Source organism: Balaenoptera borealis (assembly GCF_965194805.1).
Source record: "Balaenoptera borealis genome assembly, chromosome: X".
Lineage (NCBI taxonomy): Eukaryota > Metazoa > Chordata > Mammalia > Artiodactyla > Balaenopteridae > Balaenoptera > Balaenoptera borealis.
In genome coordinates, this window is record NC_138881.1 from 48,380,873 (window position 1) to 48,396,459 (window position 15,587).

The window sequence follows — 15,587 nt, forward strand, 5'->3', positions numbered from 1 at the left end:
ACTCCTTATGTGTCTCATCTCAATGACTCGTTTCCATTAAGGAACACAAAAGCCAAAGGGGATGTTCTCACCTCTGGCATGAGCCTAGGCATTGATCTGAGGACAGACAAGTAACTATTTAGAGTTTGATTCAACAAATACAAATTGAACCTGACTTTTCAACAGACACTGTCTTGGGTCCTCGAGATAGGGAGTTGAATCATACCCAGACCTTATCCTAGAGAAACCCACTATCTTATCTTACTCACTATCCTAGAGAAGCTCATTCTAGTGAGAATGCTCCACAGTACCCTTCCCTTAAAGGAATTTCTTTATCCTGCTCTGCTAAAATTTTAAATGCTCTTCTCTTCCTTCCATACAAATATACTTCTTCCATCTTTGCTTTTTCTTTATTTCTCTATTTTGCTGCTACTTTTCATTGTGGGCCAAACTGGGAATCCGGAAAATGATTAGAGGCTCATATATTTGTAGCCCACACTGCTCCTTTTCTTTGCTTTTAGTGAAAGTTGACCCCACCTCCATGTCTCCACTGGAGATCCCAAGTGACAGTGAGGAGAGTACAATTGAGAGTGGATCCTCAGCCTTACAGGATATTCAGGTACAAGAGTAAGTACTTTTATCTTTACTTCAGGTCTGTCTCTGTGTATATATGTGTGTGTCTGTGGTAAAAGTGGAACAAATTCTCAGACACAATAGTAAGAATTTGAGGACAACAAAATATAGGTAAACTGCCTTTTCAGTGAAGGTATGAGCTTGTATGCACACATGTGCGTGGACATGGATGTTATGACACAGTAATGTTTTAATTGTAGATCATCAATCTTTACCCTTGGAAAATTTGCAAATTTCCTATAAAGTACAGTTGCATTCTGTTTCTCTCTGTAAGTTTAAAGCAACCTTATCATTGGCTTGTGTTTTAGCAACCATGTTGGATGAAAAATACATTTCTTTAAACCTAAGAATGAAGCTTATTAGAGTGAAATGCTCATACTGCTTGGGAACAGAAACCACCCAAAGAAACATTACCACCTTCTGGGACCTGTATTTACTGAGCAGAATGGCTAAGTTGAGGGAATTGCTTGAGCTATTTCAATTATTGGGGGGGGGGGGCTGGTATTAAATTTGCATAAATTAAATGCATGTATGAGGTGATCCCATTATATGTAAGTCCATTTATTTAGCCTCCACTTTAAAATCACTATTTGGCCTTATCTCTCTTTCTTTGCTCAGACCAGCAGCAATGAGCCAAATGCAGGGAGAAGAGTCCCTTGACTTGAAGAGAAGACGGATTCACCAGTGTGACTTTGCGGGATGCAGCAAAGTGTACACCAAAAGCTCTCACCTGAAAGCCCACCGAAGAATCCATACAGGTCTGCCCACCTCCACCCTACCCCCAACACACACACACACACACACACACACACACACACACACACACACACACACAGAGTCTCTGAGAGACAGAAAGAGAAGAAAGTCTTGAAACAAAGGTTGATCTATTTATACTCATGGGCACAGGTTCCATTCATGACTTTTATCCCTATGTCTTGTTTCTACTCTACGGTAGCTTTCATGAAACCAGCCTAAGAAAACACTAAACCTGGTGTCTTCTGAATAGTTATAATTCCCATTGAGCACCTGTAGGTCTTTCTAATTGGGAAGTCATAACACTTATAAGAAGATTAAGGCAGATAAGACTCCCTCCCTTGCTACCAGAGCCCCACAAGTTTTATTGAGTATTGAAAAGTACAGTGAAATTAAAGCAGGCTTTTGGAGCTCAGCATCATTTACCAACCTATAATATATCTTTGTTCTCATTAGAAATGAAAGGTGGACATTAGAAAGAATAAGTAAAGCAGACCTGGGGGCTTAGGGCAGGGGCTGGGGGAGTGAGCAAACTGCCCCATCTGAAGGAGAACTATCACTCAACTCCAAATAAGTATTACAAAATCTCCCAAATTAAAAAAAAATCAAGATTTTTATGTGAAACATCCTAGATTTTGAACATTGGCATGTAATTAAACAAATTTTATAACACCATAGATTCAAAGAAACCTGCCTATGGGCCAGAAATAGCTTTTCAGTCATCAGTTTGTACCCTCTCCTTGAAGACTCCTCATCCCCAATCATCTCCAGCTCAGAAGTGAGACTTGGACACCCTGGACTAGGAAGGGGACCTCTTTTCTTGTAAACATATACTGTATTAGAGTTTGTATAGAACCCAACCTTGGTATGCAACCTGGGTATACTTTTTTTCTATTACTGGTATTCCACAGGTTCTTTGGAACTGAGACAGCTGAAGAAATGCCTGCTTTATTGCACTCTAAAGATTGGGGTTCATTGCGAGGTGTTACAGAGAGTGATAACCTTGTCTCTGGTAGATATTCTCAGCAGAGAGCCATGAGGCTCTAGCTTATCTGGATACCACCTCTAGTATGCAATGCAGCCCTTCATCTCCTTTGAGCTTACAGTCATGTAAAGCAGAAAGTACAGATACAACAATTTCCATTAAACATACAGTTAAGCCCCAGTTTTTAATAACAGCATCACCCATTCACTCAGGCTCAAAATTAATGATTGATTCTTAACATTCTCTGTGCCCCCAGTTATGTGTTTCTAAAGTTCTATTATTTCTTTCTTCAAATAGCTCTTTTATTGAGGATGTAAACATAATAGCCAAGAGCATACACTGTGAAACTACACTGTCTGAATTTGACATCGCAGTCTATCACTCATTAGCTGAAAGTTACTTCATCTTTCTTTGCCTCAGTTTCCTTATCTGGGAATATTAATAGTTTAAACACTTAGAATACTGTCTGACATATAGTAAACTCTCAATAAATGTGAACTATTATTTGTATCCTTTCAATTCCAGTCTCACTTCCACACAGTTAGGCTTTCTGTCTTAATTTATTCTTTTTCTCCTCCAACTTTATAGTTGAAAATTAAAATTGTTCATATTTAAGATGTAAAAATGGGTGATTTGATATGTATGCATTCTGAAATATTCACCACAAACAAACTGATTAACCCATCCATCACCTCACAAAGTTACCTTGTGTGTATGTGTGTGTGCCTCGTGAGAATACCTAAGATACATCCTCTTAGCAAATTTCAAGTATACAATATTGTTAACTACAGTCACATTGTTGTACATTAGATTTCTAGGACTTATTTATCTTGCAGAACTGAAATCTGTACCCCAGACCAACATTTCCCCATATCCCCACCTCAAACCCAGGTTAGCAAGATTCTATACTCTGTTTCAAAAAGTATGACATTTTTAAAAAAATTATAGTTGATTTACAATACATATTAAGTTCTGGTGTACAACATACTGATCCAATATTTCTTATAGATTATACACCACTTAAAGTTATTATAAAATATTAACTATATTCCCTGTGCTGTACAATATATCCTTGTATCTTATTTATTTTATAAATAGTAGTTTGTACCTATTCATCACCTACCTCGATCTGCCCCTCCCCCTATATTCCTGTCCCGCCATTCCTCTTCCCATTGGTAACCACTAGTTTATCCTCTATATCTGTGATTCTCTTTCTGTTTTGTTATATTTATTCATTTGTTTTATTCTTTTAGATTCTACATGTAAGTGAAAACTTATATTTGTCTTTCTCTGTCTGACTTATTTCACTAAGCATAATACTGTCCAGGTCCATCCACTTTGTTTCAAATGGCAAGATTTTATTCTTTTTTATGTCTGAGTAATATTCCACTGTGTGTGTGTGTGTGTGTGTGTGTGTGTGTGTGTGTGTGTGTGTGTGTGTGTGTGTGAGTGTACCACATCTTTTTTTATTGAAGTATAGTTGACTTACAATATTGTATTATTTTCAGGTATACGGCATAGTGATTTAGTATTTTTGCAGATTATACTCCATTATAAATTATTACAAGATAATGGCTATAATTTCCTGTGCTATACAATATATCCTTGTTGCTTATCTATTTTATACATACTAGTTTATATCTCTTAATCTCATTCTCCTAATTTACCCCTTCCCCGCTTCCCTTCCTGCTTTGGTAACCACACGTTTGTGTTCTACACGTGTGAGTCTGTTTCTATTTTGCATATACATTCATTTGTATTATTTTTTAGATTCCACATGTAAGTGATATCATAAAGTATTTGTCTTTCTCTGTTTGACTTATTTCACTAAACATAATACTCTTTAGGGCCGTCCAAGCTGCTGCAAATGGCAGAATTTCATGCTTTTTTATGCCTAGCAATATTTCATTGAGTATATATACACTTCTCTATCCATTCTTCTGTTGATGGACGCTTAGGTTGCTTCCATATTTTGGTTATTGTAAATAGTGCTGCTATGAACGTTGGGGTGCTAGTCCAACGTTGAAAATACTAGTCTTTTCAAACTAGCATTTTCATTTTCTTCAGATATATACCCAGAAGTAGAATTGCTTGGATCATATGGTAGTTCTATTTTTGTTTTTTGAGAAACCTCCATATTGTTTTCCATAATGGTTACACCAATTTACATTCCCACCAAAAGTGTACTAGGGTTTCTTTTTCTCCACATCTTATCCAACATTTGTTATTTGTAGACATTTTGATATTAGCCATTCTGAAGGGTGTGAGGTGATACCTCACTGTGGTTTTGATTTGCATTTCCCTGATGTTTAGCGATGTTGAGCATTTATTTCATGTGCCTGTTGGCCATGTGTATGTCTTCGGGAAAATGTCTTTGCAGGTTTTCTACCCATTTTTTCATTAGGTTCTTCTTTTTTTATATGAAGTTTTCATGAACTGTATATATATATATATATATATATATATATATATATATATATATATATATATATATATATATATGATTTTACACCTTATTAGACATACTGTTTGAAGATATTTTCTCCCATTCAGTAGGTTACCTTTTCATTTTGTAGATGGTTTCCTTGGCTGTGCAAAAGCTGCTAAGTTTAATTAGGTCCCATCGGTTTATTTTTGTTTTGTTTCCTTTGCCTGGGGATACAGATCCAAAAAAAAAATATTGCTACAAATTATGTCAAAGAGTGTCACCCCTATGCTTTCTTCTAGACGTTTTATGGTTTATGGTATTAAATTTCGGTCTTTAATACATTTTGATTTTATTTTTTATATGGTGTTAGAAAATGCTTTATTTCATTCTTTTATATGTAGCTGTCCAGTTTTCCCAGCACCACTTACTGAAGAGACTGCCTTTTCCTCATTGTACATTTTTGTGTCCTTTGTCATAGATTAATTGGCTATATGTATATGGGTTAATTTCTGGGCTCTCTGTTCTGTTCCACTGATATATGTGTCTGTTTTTTGTACCAGTACCAATCTGTTTGGATTACTGTAGCTTTGTAGTATAGTCTAAAGTCAGGGAGTATAACACTTTCAGTTTCATTCTTTTTTTCTGAGGATTGCTTTTGCTATTCAGGGTCTTTTGTGGTTCCATATAAATTTTAGGATTACTAGTTCTAGATCGGTGAAAAATGTCATGGGTATTTGGATAGGGATTGCATTAAATCTGTAGATTGCTTTGGGTGGTATGGATATTTTAACAATATTAATTCTTCAAATCCAAGAACATGGAATATCTTTCCATTTTTTGTATTATTTTCAAATTTCTTTATCAATGTTTTATAGTTTTAGAGTATAGGTCTTTCATCTCCTTGGTTAAGTTTATTCCTAGGTATTTTATTCTTTTTGATGTGATTGTAAATGGGATGGTTTCCTTAATTTATATTTCTTCTCATTCATTATTAGTGTATAGAAAATCTACAGATTTCTGTATATTAATCTTGTATCCTGTAACTTTACTGAAATCATTTATCAATTCTAATAGCTTTTTGGTATAAACCTCAGGTTTTCTATGTCATCTGCAAATAGTGACAGTTTTACTTTCTCCCTTCCAATTTGGATGCCTTTTACTTCTTTTTTTGTTTAACTTCTCTAACATGAATTTCCAATACTATGTTGAGTAAAAGTGGCAATAATGGGCATCCTAGTCTAGTTCTTTGTATTAGAGCAGGGGTCCCCACACCCGGGCCACTGACTGGTACCGGTCTGTGGCCTGTTAGGAACCAAGCTGCACAGCAGGAGGCGAGTGGTGGGCAAGCGAGTGAAGCTTCATCTGTATTTACAGCTGCTCCCCATCACCTGCATTACTGCCTGAGTTCCTCCTCCTGTCAGATCAGTGGTGGCCTTAGAGTCTCATAGGAGCACGAACCCTACTGTGAACTGAGCATACGAGGGATCTAGGTTGCACACTCCTTATGAGAATCTAATGCCTGATGATCTGAGGTGGAGCTGAGGCAATGATGCTAGTGCTGGGGAGCGGCTGCAAATACAGATTATCATTAGCAGAATGGTTTGACTGCACAGAGACCATAATAAATCAATTGCTTGCAGACTCATATCAAAACCCTATCAATGAGTGGCAAGTGAAAACAAGCTCAGAGCTCCTACTGATTCTGCATTATGGTGAGTTGTATAATTATTTCATTATATATTACAATGTTATAATAATAGAAATAAAGTGCACAATAAATGTAATGCACTTGAATCATCCCGAAACCATCTCCCCCACCCCGGTCCATGGAAAAATTGTCTTCCATGAAACTGGTCCCTGGTGCCAAAAAGGTTGTGGACCACTGTATTAGAGATAAAGCTTTCATCTTTTCATCATTGAGTATGATGTTAACTGTAGGCTTGCCTTTATTATGGTGAGGTATATTCCCTCTATGCTCACTTTTTGAGAGTTTTTATTATAAATAGATGCTGAATTTTGTCAAGTGCTTCTTCAGTGCTTATTGAGATGATCTCATGATTTTTATTCTTCTTTTTGTTAATCTGTTTTGATTGATTTGCAAATATTGAACCATTCTTGCAACCCTGGAATAAGTCTCACTTGATCATAGATCCTTTTTACGTACTGTTGGATTTGGTTTGCTAATATTTTGTTCAGGATTTTTACATCTATATTCATCAGAGATATTGGTGCATAATTTTCATTTTTTAGTTTCTTTTTCTGGTTTTGGTATCAGGGTAATGGTGGTCTCGTATAATGAATTTGGGAATACTCCATCCTTTACAATTTCTTTGTATGGTTTGAGAAGAATCGGTATTAACTCTTCTTTATTTTTTTTAGATTTATTTTACTTATTTTATTTTTGGCTGCATTGGGTCTTCATTGCTTGCGTGTGGGCTTTCTCTAGTTGCAGCGAGCAGGGGCTACTCTTCATTGTGGTGAACGTGCTTCTCATTGCAGTGGCTTCTGTTGTTGCAGAGCATGGGCTCTAGGCACATGGGCTTCAGTAGTTGCAGCACATGGTCTTAGGAGTTGTGGCTCATGGGCTCTAGAGTGCAGGCTGAGTAGTTGTGGTGCATGGGCTTAGTTGCTCTGCGGCATGTGGGATCTTCCCGGACCAGGGGTTGAACCCATGCCCCTTACATTGGCAGGCAGATTCTTAACAACTGCACCACCAGGGAAACTCTAACTCTTCTTTAAATGTTTGGTAGAATTTCCCTTTGAATCCAACAGACCTTGATCTTTTGTTTGCTGGGAATTTTTTTTGTTTTTTTGGTAACAAATTTAATTTCACTACTAGTGATCAGTCTGACTAGGTTGTCTATTGCTTTCTAGTTTAGTTTTGGAAGGTTGCATGTTTCTAGAAATTTGTCCATTTCTTCTAGGTTGTCCATTTTGTTGACATATAACTGTTGATAGTTTTCTCTTTTAATTTTTTTATCTCTCTGCAATTCATTGTTATTTCCTCCTCTTTCATTTGTTTTGTTTATTTGTATCCTCTCTCTTTTCTTTTTGAAGAGCTTGCCTAAAGATTGATCAATTTTGTCTATCTTCTCAAAAAAAACTAGGTCTTAGTTTCATTGACCATTTCTATTGTTTTGTTTTTGTTTATGTTTTGTCTCCATGTTATTTATTTCCTCGCTGATCTTTATGATTTCCTTTCTTCTGCTGACTTTGGGCTTTCTTTGTTCATCTTTTTCTAATTCCTTTAGATGGAAGTTTAGATTGTTTTTTTGAGATTTTTCTTGTTTCTTCTGGTAGGCCTGTGTTGACAAAACTTCCCTCTTAGAACTGCTTTTGCTGCATCCCATAGATTTTGGAAAGTTGTGTTTCCATTTTCATTTACGTGGAGGTACTTTCTGATTTCCTCCTTGATTTCTTCATTGAACCATTAGTTTTTGTAGAAACCTGTTGTTTGGTCTCCATGTGTTTGTGCTTTTCCCATTTTTCTTCTTGTAATTGATTTCTAGTTTTATACCATTGTTGTTGGGGAAAAGTACATGATATTATTTCTATCCTCTTAAATTTATTGAGGCTTCTTTTGTGGCCTAGCATGTGATCTATCCTGGAGAATGTTCCATGTGCACTTGAAAAAAATGTGTATTTTGCTGTTTTGTGATCAAATGTCCTATAGATATCTATTAAGTCCAACTGGACTATTGTGTCATTTAAGACCACTGTTGCCTTATTGATTTTCTGTACAAATGGTCTGTCAATTGCTATAAGTGGAGTGTTAAAGTCCCCTGCTATTATTGAATTATTGTCATTTTGTTTTATGTATTTAGGTGCTCCCATATTGGGTTCTTATATGTTAACAAAATATCATCTTCTTGTATTGATTCCTTTATCATTATATAATGCCTTTGTTTGTCTTTGGTTATGGCCTTTTTTTAAAAGTCTCTTTTGTCTTTGAGTATTGCTACCTCTACTGTCATATTTATTCCATTTGTATGAAATATCTTTTTCCAACCCCTCAGTTTCCATCTGTGTGTGTGTTTAACTCTGAAGTGAGTATCTTGTAAGCAGCATACACATGGGTCTTGTTCTGGTATTCAGTCACCATACTTTTTTATTGGAGCATTTAGTCCGTTGACATCTGAAGTAGTTATTGATAAGTATGTACTTATTCCCATTTTATTACTTGTTTTCTGTTTGTTTTTGTAGTTCTCTGTTCATTTCTTCTTCTGTTTTTCTTCCCTTGTGGTTTGATGATTTTTTTTAAGTAGTATTATTGTATTCCCTTATTTTTTATTTTTTTGGTCTCTACCATAGGTTTTTGATTTGTGGTTAGCATGGGGTTCATATATGTTAATTTATAACTATATCTACTCTTTTAAACTCAGTCGTGGGCTTCCCTGGTGGCGCAGTGGTTGGGAGTCTGCCTGCCAATGCAGGGGACGCGGGTTCGAGCCCTGGTCTGGGGGGATCCCGCATGCCGCGGAGCGGCTGGGCCCGTGGGCCACAATTGCTGAGCCTGCGTGTCTGGAGCCTGTGCTCCGCAGCGGGGGAGGCCGCTATAGTGAGAGGCCCACGCACCACGATGAGGAGTGGCCCCCGCTTGCCGCAACTGGAGAGGGCCCTCGCGCAGAGGCGAAGACCCAACGCAGCCAAAAATTAAAAAAAAAAAAAATTAAACTCAGTCGTTTAAGTTCAAACACATTCTAAAAAATCAGCATTTTTTACTTCCTTCCCCAACATTTTGGGTTTTTTGACGTCATATTTTGCATCTTCATGTTTATCTCTTAACTGTTTATGTAGTTATAGTTGCTTTTATAATTTGTTGTCTTTTTAATCTTTGTACTGGCTTACTTAATTGGTTGATCTTCAATCCTTACTATATATTTGCCTTTCCTGGTGGGATTTTCCCTTTATAATAGACTCTTACTTCTTTTCCACTTAGAGAAGACCCTTTAACATTTCTTTTTTGGTAGGTTTAGTATTGATGAACTCTTTTAGTTTTTTCTTGTCTGAGAAGTTCTTTATCTCTCTGATTCTGAATGATAATCTTGCTGGGTAGAGTATCATAGGTTGCAGGGTTTTTTTCCCTTTCAACACTTTGAATATATTATACCACTCCTTTCTTGCCTCCAAAGTTTCTGCAGAGAAATTAGCTGATAGTCTTATGGAGGTTCCCTTGTATATGATTTTGTTTTTCTATTGATTCCTGTATAATTCTGTCTTTAACTTTTGTTATTTGTAAAAATATGGTATGTCTTGGTGTAGATCTGTTTGGGTTAATCTAGTTTGGTACCCTCTGTGCTTCCTGTACTTGTATATCTGTTTCCATCTTTAAGTTTGGGAAGTTTTCAGCCATAATTTACTCAAATACATCTTCAATCCCCTTCTCTCTCTCTTCTTCTTCTGAGACCCCTATAATGTGAATGTTGCTATGCTTAATGTTATCCCAGATATTTTACACTATTTTTATTTTTAAATTTGTTTTTCCTTTTGCTGTTCTGATTGGGTGATTTCCATTATTCTACCTTCCAGATCACTTATGTGTTCTTATGTATCACTTAATTTGCTATTCATTCCTTCTAGTGTGTTTTTTATTTCACTTATTTAATTCTTCAGTTCTGAATGGGGCTTTTTAAATGTTTTGTACTTGTTAAAATTTTTACTGTGTTCATCTATAATCTTCCCTAATTTACTTAACATTTTTGTTACCAATGCTTTGAATTCTTTATTTGTCAAATTGTTTGTTTCATTATTCATTTTTTTCAGGTATATTCTCTTGCTCTTTTGATTGAGAGCAGTTCCTCTGCCTTTTCATTTTGCTTAAATTTCTCTGTCTCTATTAATTTAGGTGAAACAGTTACCTATTACTTTCTTGAAGGGGTGTTCTTATGTGGGAGTGCCCTGTACAGAATGTGTGTGCCCAATGCCTTTGCTTGGAGAGCTGGATTTGATGTGGATGCAAGTCATTTCTTTCCCCAGGGTGTGCTGGCAGCTATCACTTTGGTGGGGCTGGAGATGGAGAAGCTAGAGATGGAGCTGGGTGTGAGGTGGAACTTCCCCTCTGCTCAGTAGCCATCATGGCCCTATCAGGGGTGGGGTCTGATCCCATGTTGCTGGAGCAGAAGCCCTGAGGGTCAGGCTTGAGCTGTCTCTGTTTAAGTGTGTGTTTTCCCTTCTCCCAGGATTGCGGTCCTTGTCCCAGAGGGGCAGAGTGCTGAAGCAATGTGACTCTGTGCAAGCTCTAGGCTCGTGTCAGCTACAGACAGAGGTTGAAGCTATCTCCATTTTACTGCCTGTGGAGGCACCCACAATTGTTTGCCTTGCTTGGCTCAGACAGAGCATTGGATGGAAGTCCCCTTTGTCCCTCACAGCTGATTTAGTCCCCAGCTTCTGCTGCACCCACCCAGTTGCGGAATCATAATGCAGGGCAGGTGGGAGTCCTGTGGGGATTCTCAGCATATACAGGGCATGAGCTGTGGTAGAGCGGCTGCTGTCAGAGTTTTGGGCTACATCTGATGCACTGCTTGAGTAAGCACTAACAATAGCTACCACTACTCTACACAGGCTCTCCTCTGGGAATCAGTAGCCTCTGCATTCTACAACCAAGTCTTCTTCCTGGTCATGGCAACCATAGATCCAGTGCGGCACTGTGACAAGAAGTGAGCAGGCCAAAGCATTTGCTGGGTTCAGGCTGGGATGCATGCAGAGAAGGCCATGGAAACCTGGCAACCATTAGATCAGTCTTCTCTCCATCCTGCCTCAGAGGCAAGCCAGCATACACACATGCTTATCACTAGTGAAGTCCAGGCTTCCCACAGCCCTCCTGTTAGTCCAATCATTCCTCCAACCAACCAAGTGAGCTCATCTCTCCCGCTCAGGAGTCCAGGACTTGGGTGCCCAATCTGTGGCTCTCATGGCTCATTTCCAAGGGCTGGTGCATTCTCCCCTTCCTTCTGAGGCCCTTCCCAGGGGCACAGATCCTGACCTAATCACTTTTCTTTCCTTCCTACCACATTATATGTGGATCTTTCTAACAGCCTTGGTTGTATAGGAGTCTTTCTGCCAGTTTTCAGCTAGCTTTCCATGTGACTTGTTCCATGTATAGTTGAATTTTTGTTGTGTTCATGGCGAAGATGAGCTCGATGTCCTCTTACTCCTCCATCTTGATCAATCCCCCTCTTGCTGCATTTAGAATTCTCTCTTTATGTTTAATTTTTTCCATTTTCATTATGAAATGTCTTGGTATGGATCTCTTTGCATTCATCTTGTTTAGGACTCTATGTGCTTTCTGTACCTGGATATCTGTTTCCTTCTTCACATTTGGGAAGTTTTCAGCTGCAATTTCATCAAATTCATTTTTGACACTTTCTCTCTCTTTTCCCCTTCCAGAAGCCCTATATTGTGAATGTTAGAACATTTGATATTGTCTCAAAGGTCCCTTAAACTACCTTAATTTTTTTTAATTGTTTTTCTTTTTGCTGTTCTGATTGGGTGATTTCCATTATTCTACCTTGCAGATCACTTACACATTTTTCTGTATCACTTAGTCTGCTGTTATTTTTTTCTAGTGAATTTTTAATTTCAGTTATTATATTCTTCAGTTCTGACTGTTTTTTAAAATATTTTCTAGTTTCTCATGAAATTCTAATATGTTCATCTGTTCTTTTCGCAAGTTCATTTAGCATTTTATTAGTAATGCTTTGAACACTACTTCTGATAACTCATTATTATTTTTTTTTTAAATAAAGCAGTGTGTACATGTCAATCCCAAACTCCTTAACTATCCCTCCCTGCTACCTTTCCCCCTTGACAACCAAAAGTTCATTCTCTAAGTCTGTGAGTCTGTTCCTGTTTTGTAAATAAGTTCATTTGTATCATTTCTTTTTGATTCTGCATATAAGTGATGTAATATAATATTTGTCTTTCTCTGACTTACTTCACTTAGTGTGATAATATCCAGGTCCATCCATGTTGCTACAAATGACATTATTTTATTCTTTTTAATGGCTGAGTAATATTCCATTGCATATATGTACCACATCTTCTTTATCCAGTCGTCTTTTGAAAGACATTTAGGTTGCTTCCATGTCATGGCTATTGTAAATACTGCTTCAATGAATATTGGGGTGCATGTATCTTTTTGAATTATGGTTTTCTCTGGGTATATGCCTAGGAGTGGGATTGCTGGGTCATATGGTAGTTTTATTTTTAGTTTTTTAAGGAATCTCTGTACTGTTCTCATAGTGGCTGTACCAATTTACATTCCCACCAACAGTGTGGGAGGCTTATCTTTTCTCCACATCCTCTCCAACATTTATTGTTTGTAGATTTTTTGATGATGGCCATTCTGAATGGTGTGAGTTGGTACCTCATTATAGTTTTGATTTGCAGTTCTCTAATAATTACTAAGGTTGAGCATCTTTTTTAATGTGCATTTTGGCCATTTGTATGCCTTCTTTAGAGAAATGTCTATTTAGATCTTCTGCCCATTTTTTGTTTGGGTTATTTGTGTTTTTGATATTGAGCTCTATGACCTGTTTGTATATTTTGGAATTAATCTCTTGTCAGTTGTTTCATTTGCAAATATTTTCTCCCATTCTGTGGGTTGTCTTTTCATTTTTTTTGAAGGTTTCCTTTGCTATGCAAAAGTTTTTAAGTTAAATTAGATCCCTTTTGCTTATTTTTCTTTTTATTTTCATTACTCTAGGAGGTAGATGAATAAAGGTCTGCTGCAATTTATGTCAAAGAGTGTTCTGCCTATACTTTCCTCTAAGACTTTTATAGTGTCCAGGCTTACATTCAGGTCTTTAATCCATTTTGAGTTTATTTTTCTGTATGGTGTTAGGGAGTGTTCTAACTTCATTCTTTTACATGTAGCTGTCCAGTTTTCCCAGCACCATTTATTGAAGAGACTGTCTTTTCTCCATTTTTTATTCTTGCCTCCTTTGTCATAGATTAGGTGACCAGAGGTGCATGGATTTATCTCTTGGCTTTATATCCTATTCCCTTGATCTATATTACTGTTTTTGCACCAATACCATACAGTCGTGATTACTATAGCTTTGTAGTATAGCCTGAAGACAGGGAGCCGGATTCCTCCAGATCTGTTTTTCTTTCTCAAGATAGCTTTGGCTATTTGTGCTCTTTTGTGTTTCCATACAAACTGTAAAATTTTTTGTTCTAATTCTGTGAAAAATGCCCTTGGTAATTTACAAGGAATTGCACTGAATCTGTAGATTGCTTTGAGTAGTATAGTCATTTTGACAATATTGATTCTTCCAATCCAAGAATATCTTATATATCTCCATCTGTTTGTGCCAACTTTGATTTCTTTCATCAGTATCTTATAGTTTTCTGAGGACAGGTCTTTTGTCTCTTTAGGTAAGTTTATTCCTAGGTATTTTATTCTTTTCGCTGTAACGGTAAATGGGATTGTTTTCTTAATTTCTGTTTCTGATCTTTCATTGTTAGTGTATAGGGATGCAAGGGATTTTGTGTATCAATTTTGTAACCTGCCACTTTACTGAATTCACTGATTAGCTCTAGAAGTTTTCTGGTGGCATCTTTAGGATTTTCTATGTATAGTATCATGTCATCTGCAAACAGTGACATTTTTACTTCTTTTCCAGTTTGGATTCCTTCTATTTATTTTTCTTCTCTGATTTCCATGGCTAGGACTTCCAAAACTATGATGAATAATAATGGTGAGAGTGGACATCCTTGTCTTGTTCTTGATCTAAGAGGAAATGCTTTCAGTTTTTCACCATTGAGAATGATGTTTGCTATGGGTTTGTCACATATGACCTTTATTACGTTGAGATAGGTTCCCTCTATGCTCACTTTCTGGAGAGCTTTTATCATAAATCATTGTTGAATTTTGTCAAAAGCTTTTTCTGAATCTATTGAGTTGATCATATGGGTTTTATTCATCAGTTTGTTAATATGGTGTATCACATTGATTGTTTTGTGTATATTGAAGAATCCTTGCATCTCTGGGATAAGTCCCACTTGATCAGGGTGTATGATTCTTTTAATGTGTTGTTGGATTCTGTTTGCCTGTTTGTTTGTTTTTTTGAGGATTTTTGCGTTTATGTGCATCAGTGATATTGACCTGTAATTTTATTTTGTGTGATATCTTTCTCTGGTTTTGGTATCAGGGTAATATTGGCCTCATAGAATGAGCTTGAGAATGTTCCTTCCTCTGCAATTTTTAGAAGAGTTTGGGAAGGATAAGTGTTTTTTCTCTAAATGTTTGATAGAATTCGCCTGTGAAGCCATCTCGTCCTGGACTTTGGTTTGTTGGAAGATTTTTAATCACAGTTTCAATTTCATTACTTGTGATTGGTCTGTTAATACTTCCTATTTCTTCCTGGTTCAGTCTTGGAAGGTTTTACCTTTCTAAGAATTTGTCTATTTCTTTCAGGTTGTCCATTTTACAGGCATATAGTTGCCTGTAGTAGTATGTTATGATCCTTTGTATTTCTGTGGTGCCAGTTGTAACTTCTCCCTTTTTATTTCCAATTTTATGATTTAAATTCTCTCCCCCTTTTTCTTGGTGAGTCTGGATAAAGTTTTATCAATTTCATTTATCTTCTCAAAGAGCTAGCTTTTAGTTTCATTGATCTTTGCTATTTTCTTTCTCTCTATTTCATTTATTTCTGCTCTGATCTTTATGATTTCTTTCCTTCTTAGTTTGAGTTTTGTTTGTTCTTCTTTCTCTAGTTGCTTTAGGTGTAAGGTCAGATTGTTTATTTGTGATTTTTCTCGTTTCTTGAGGTAGGATTGTATTGCTATTAACTTCCCTCTTAGAAC

General features: G+C 36.8%; 2 protein-coding genes across 8 annotated transcripts in view; one reads left to right on the forward strand and one right to left on the reverse strand.

Moving 5' to 3' along the window:
• The window catches only part of KLF8 (KLF transcription factor 8), a 336,861-nt gene that overhangs the window by 305,152 nt on the left and 16,122 nt on the right, over nt 1-15,587 (forward strand). For all 7 annotated transcript variants that reach the window (XM_082376699.1, XM_082376701.1, XM_082376703.1 and 4 more), the window contains 2 exons: nt 501-606; nt 1,231-1,370. In XM_082376699.1, coding sequence (XP_082232825.1) covers nt 501-606; nt 1,231-1,370 — 246 coding nt within the window. The remainder of the gene's footprint in view (nt 1-500; nt 607-1,230; nt 1,371-15,587) is intronic.
• Nucleotides 1-15,587, reverse strand: part of LOC309620349 (zinc finger X-linked protein ZXDB-like) — a 962,758-nt gene that overhangs the window by 147,444 nt on the left and 799,727 nt on the right. The window lies entirely within an intron of this gene.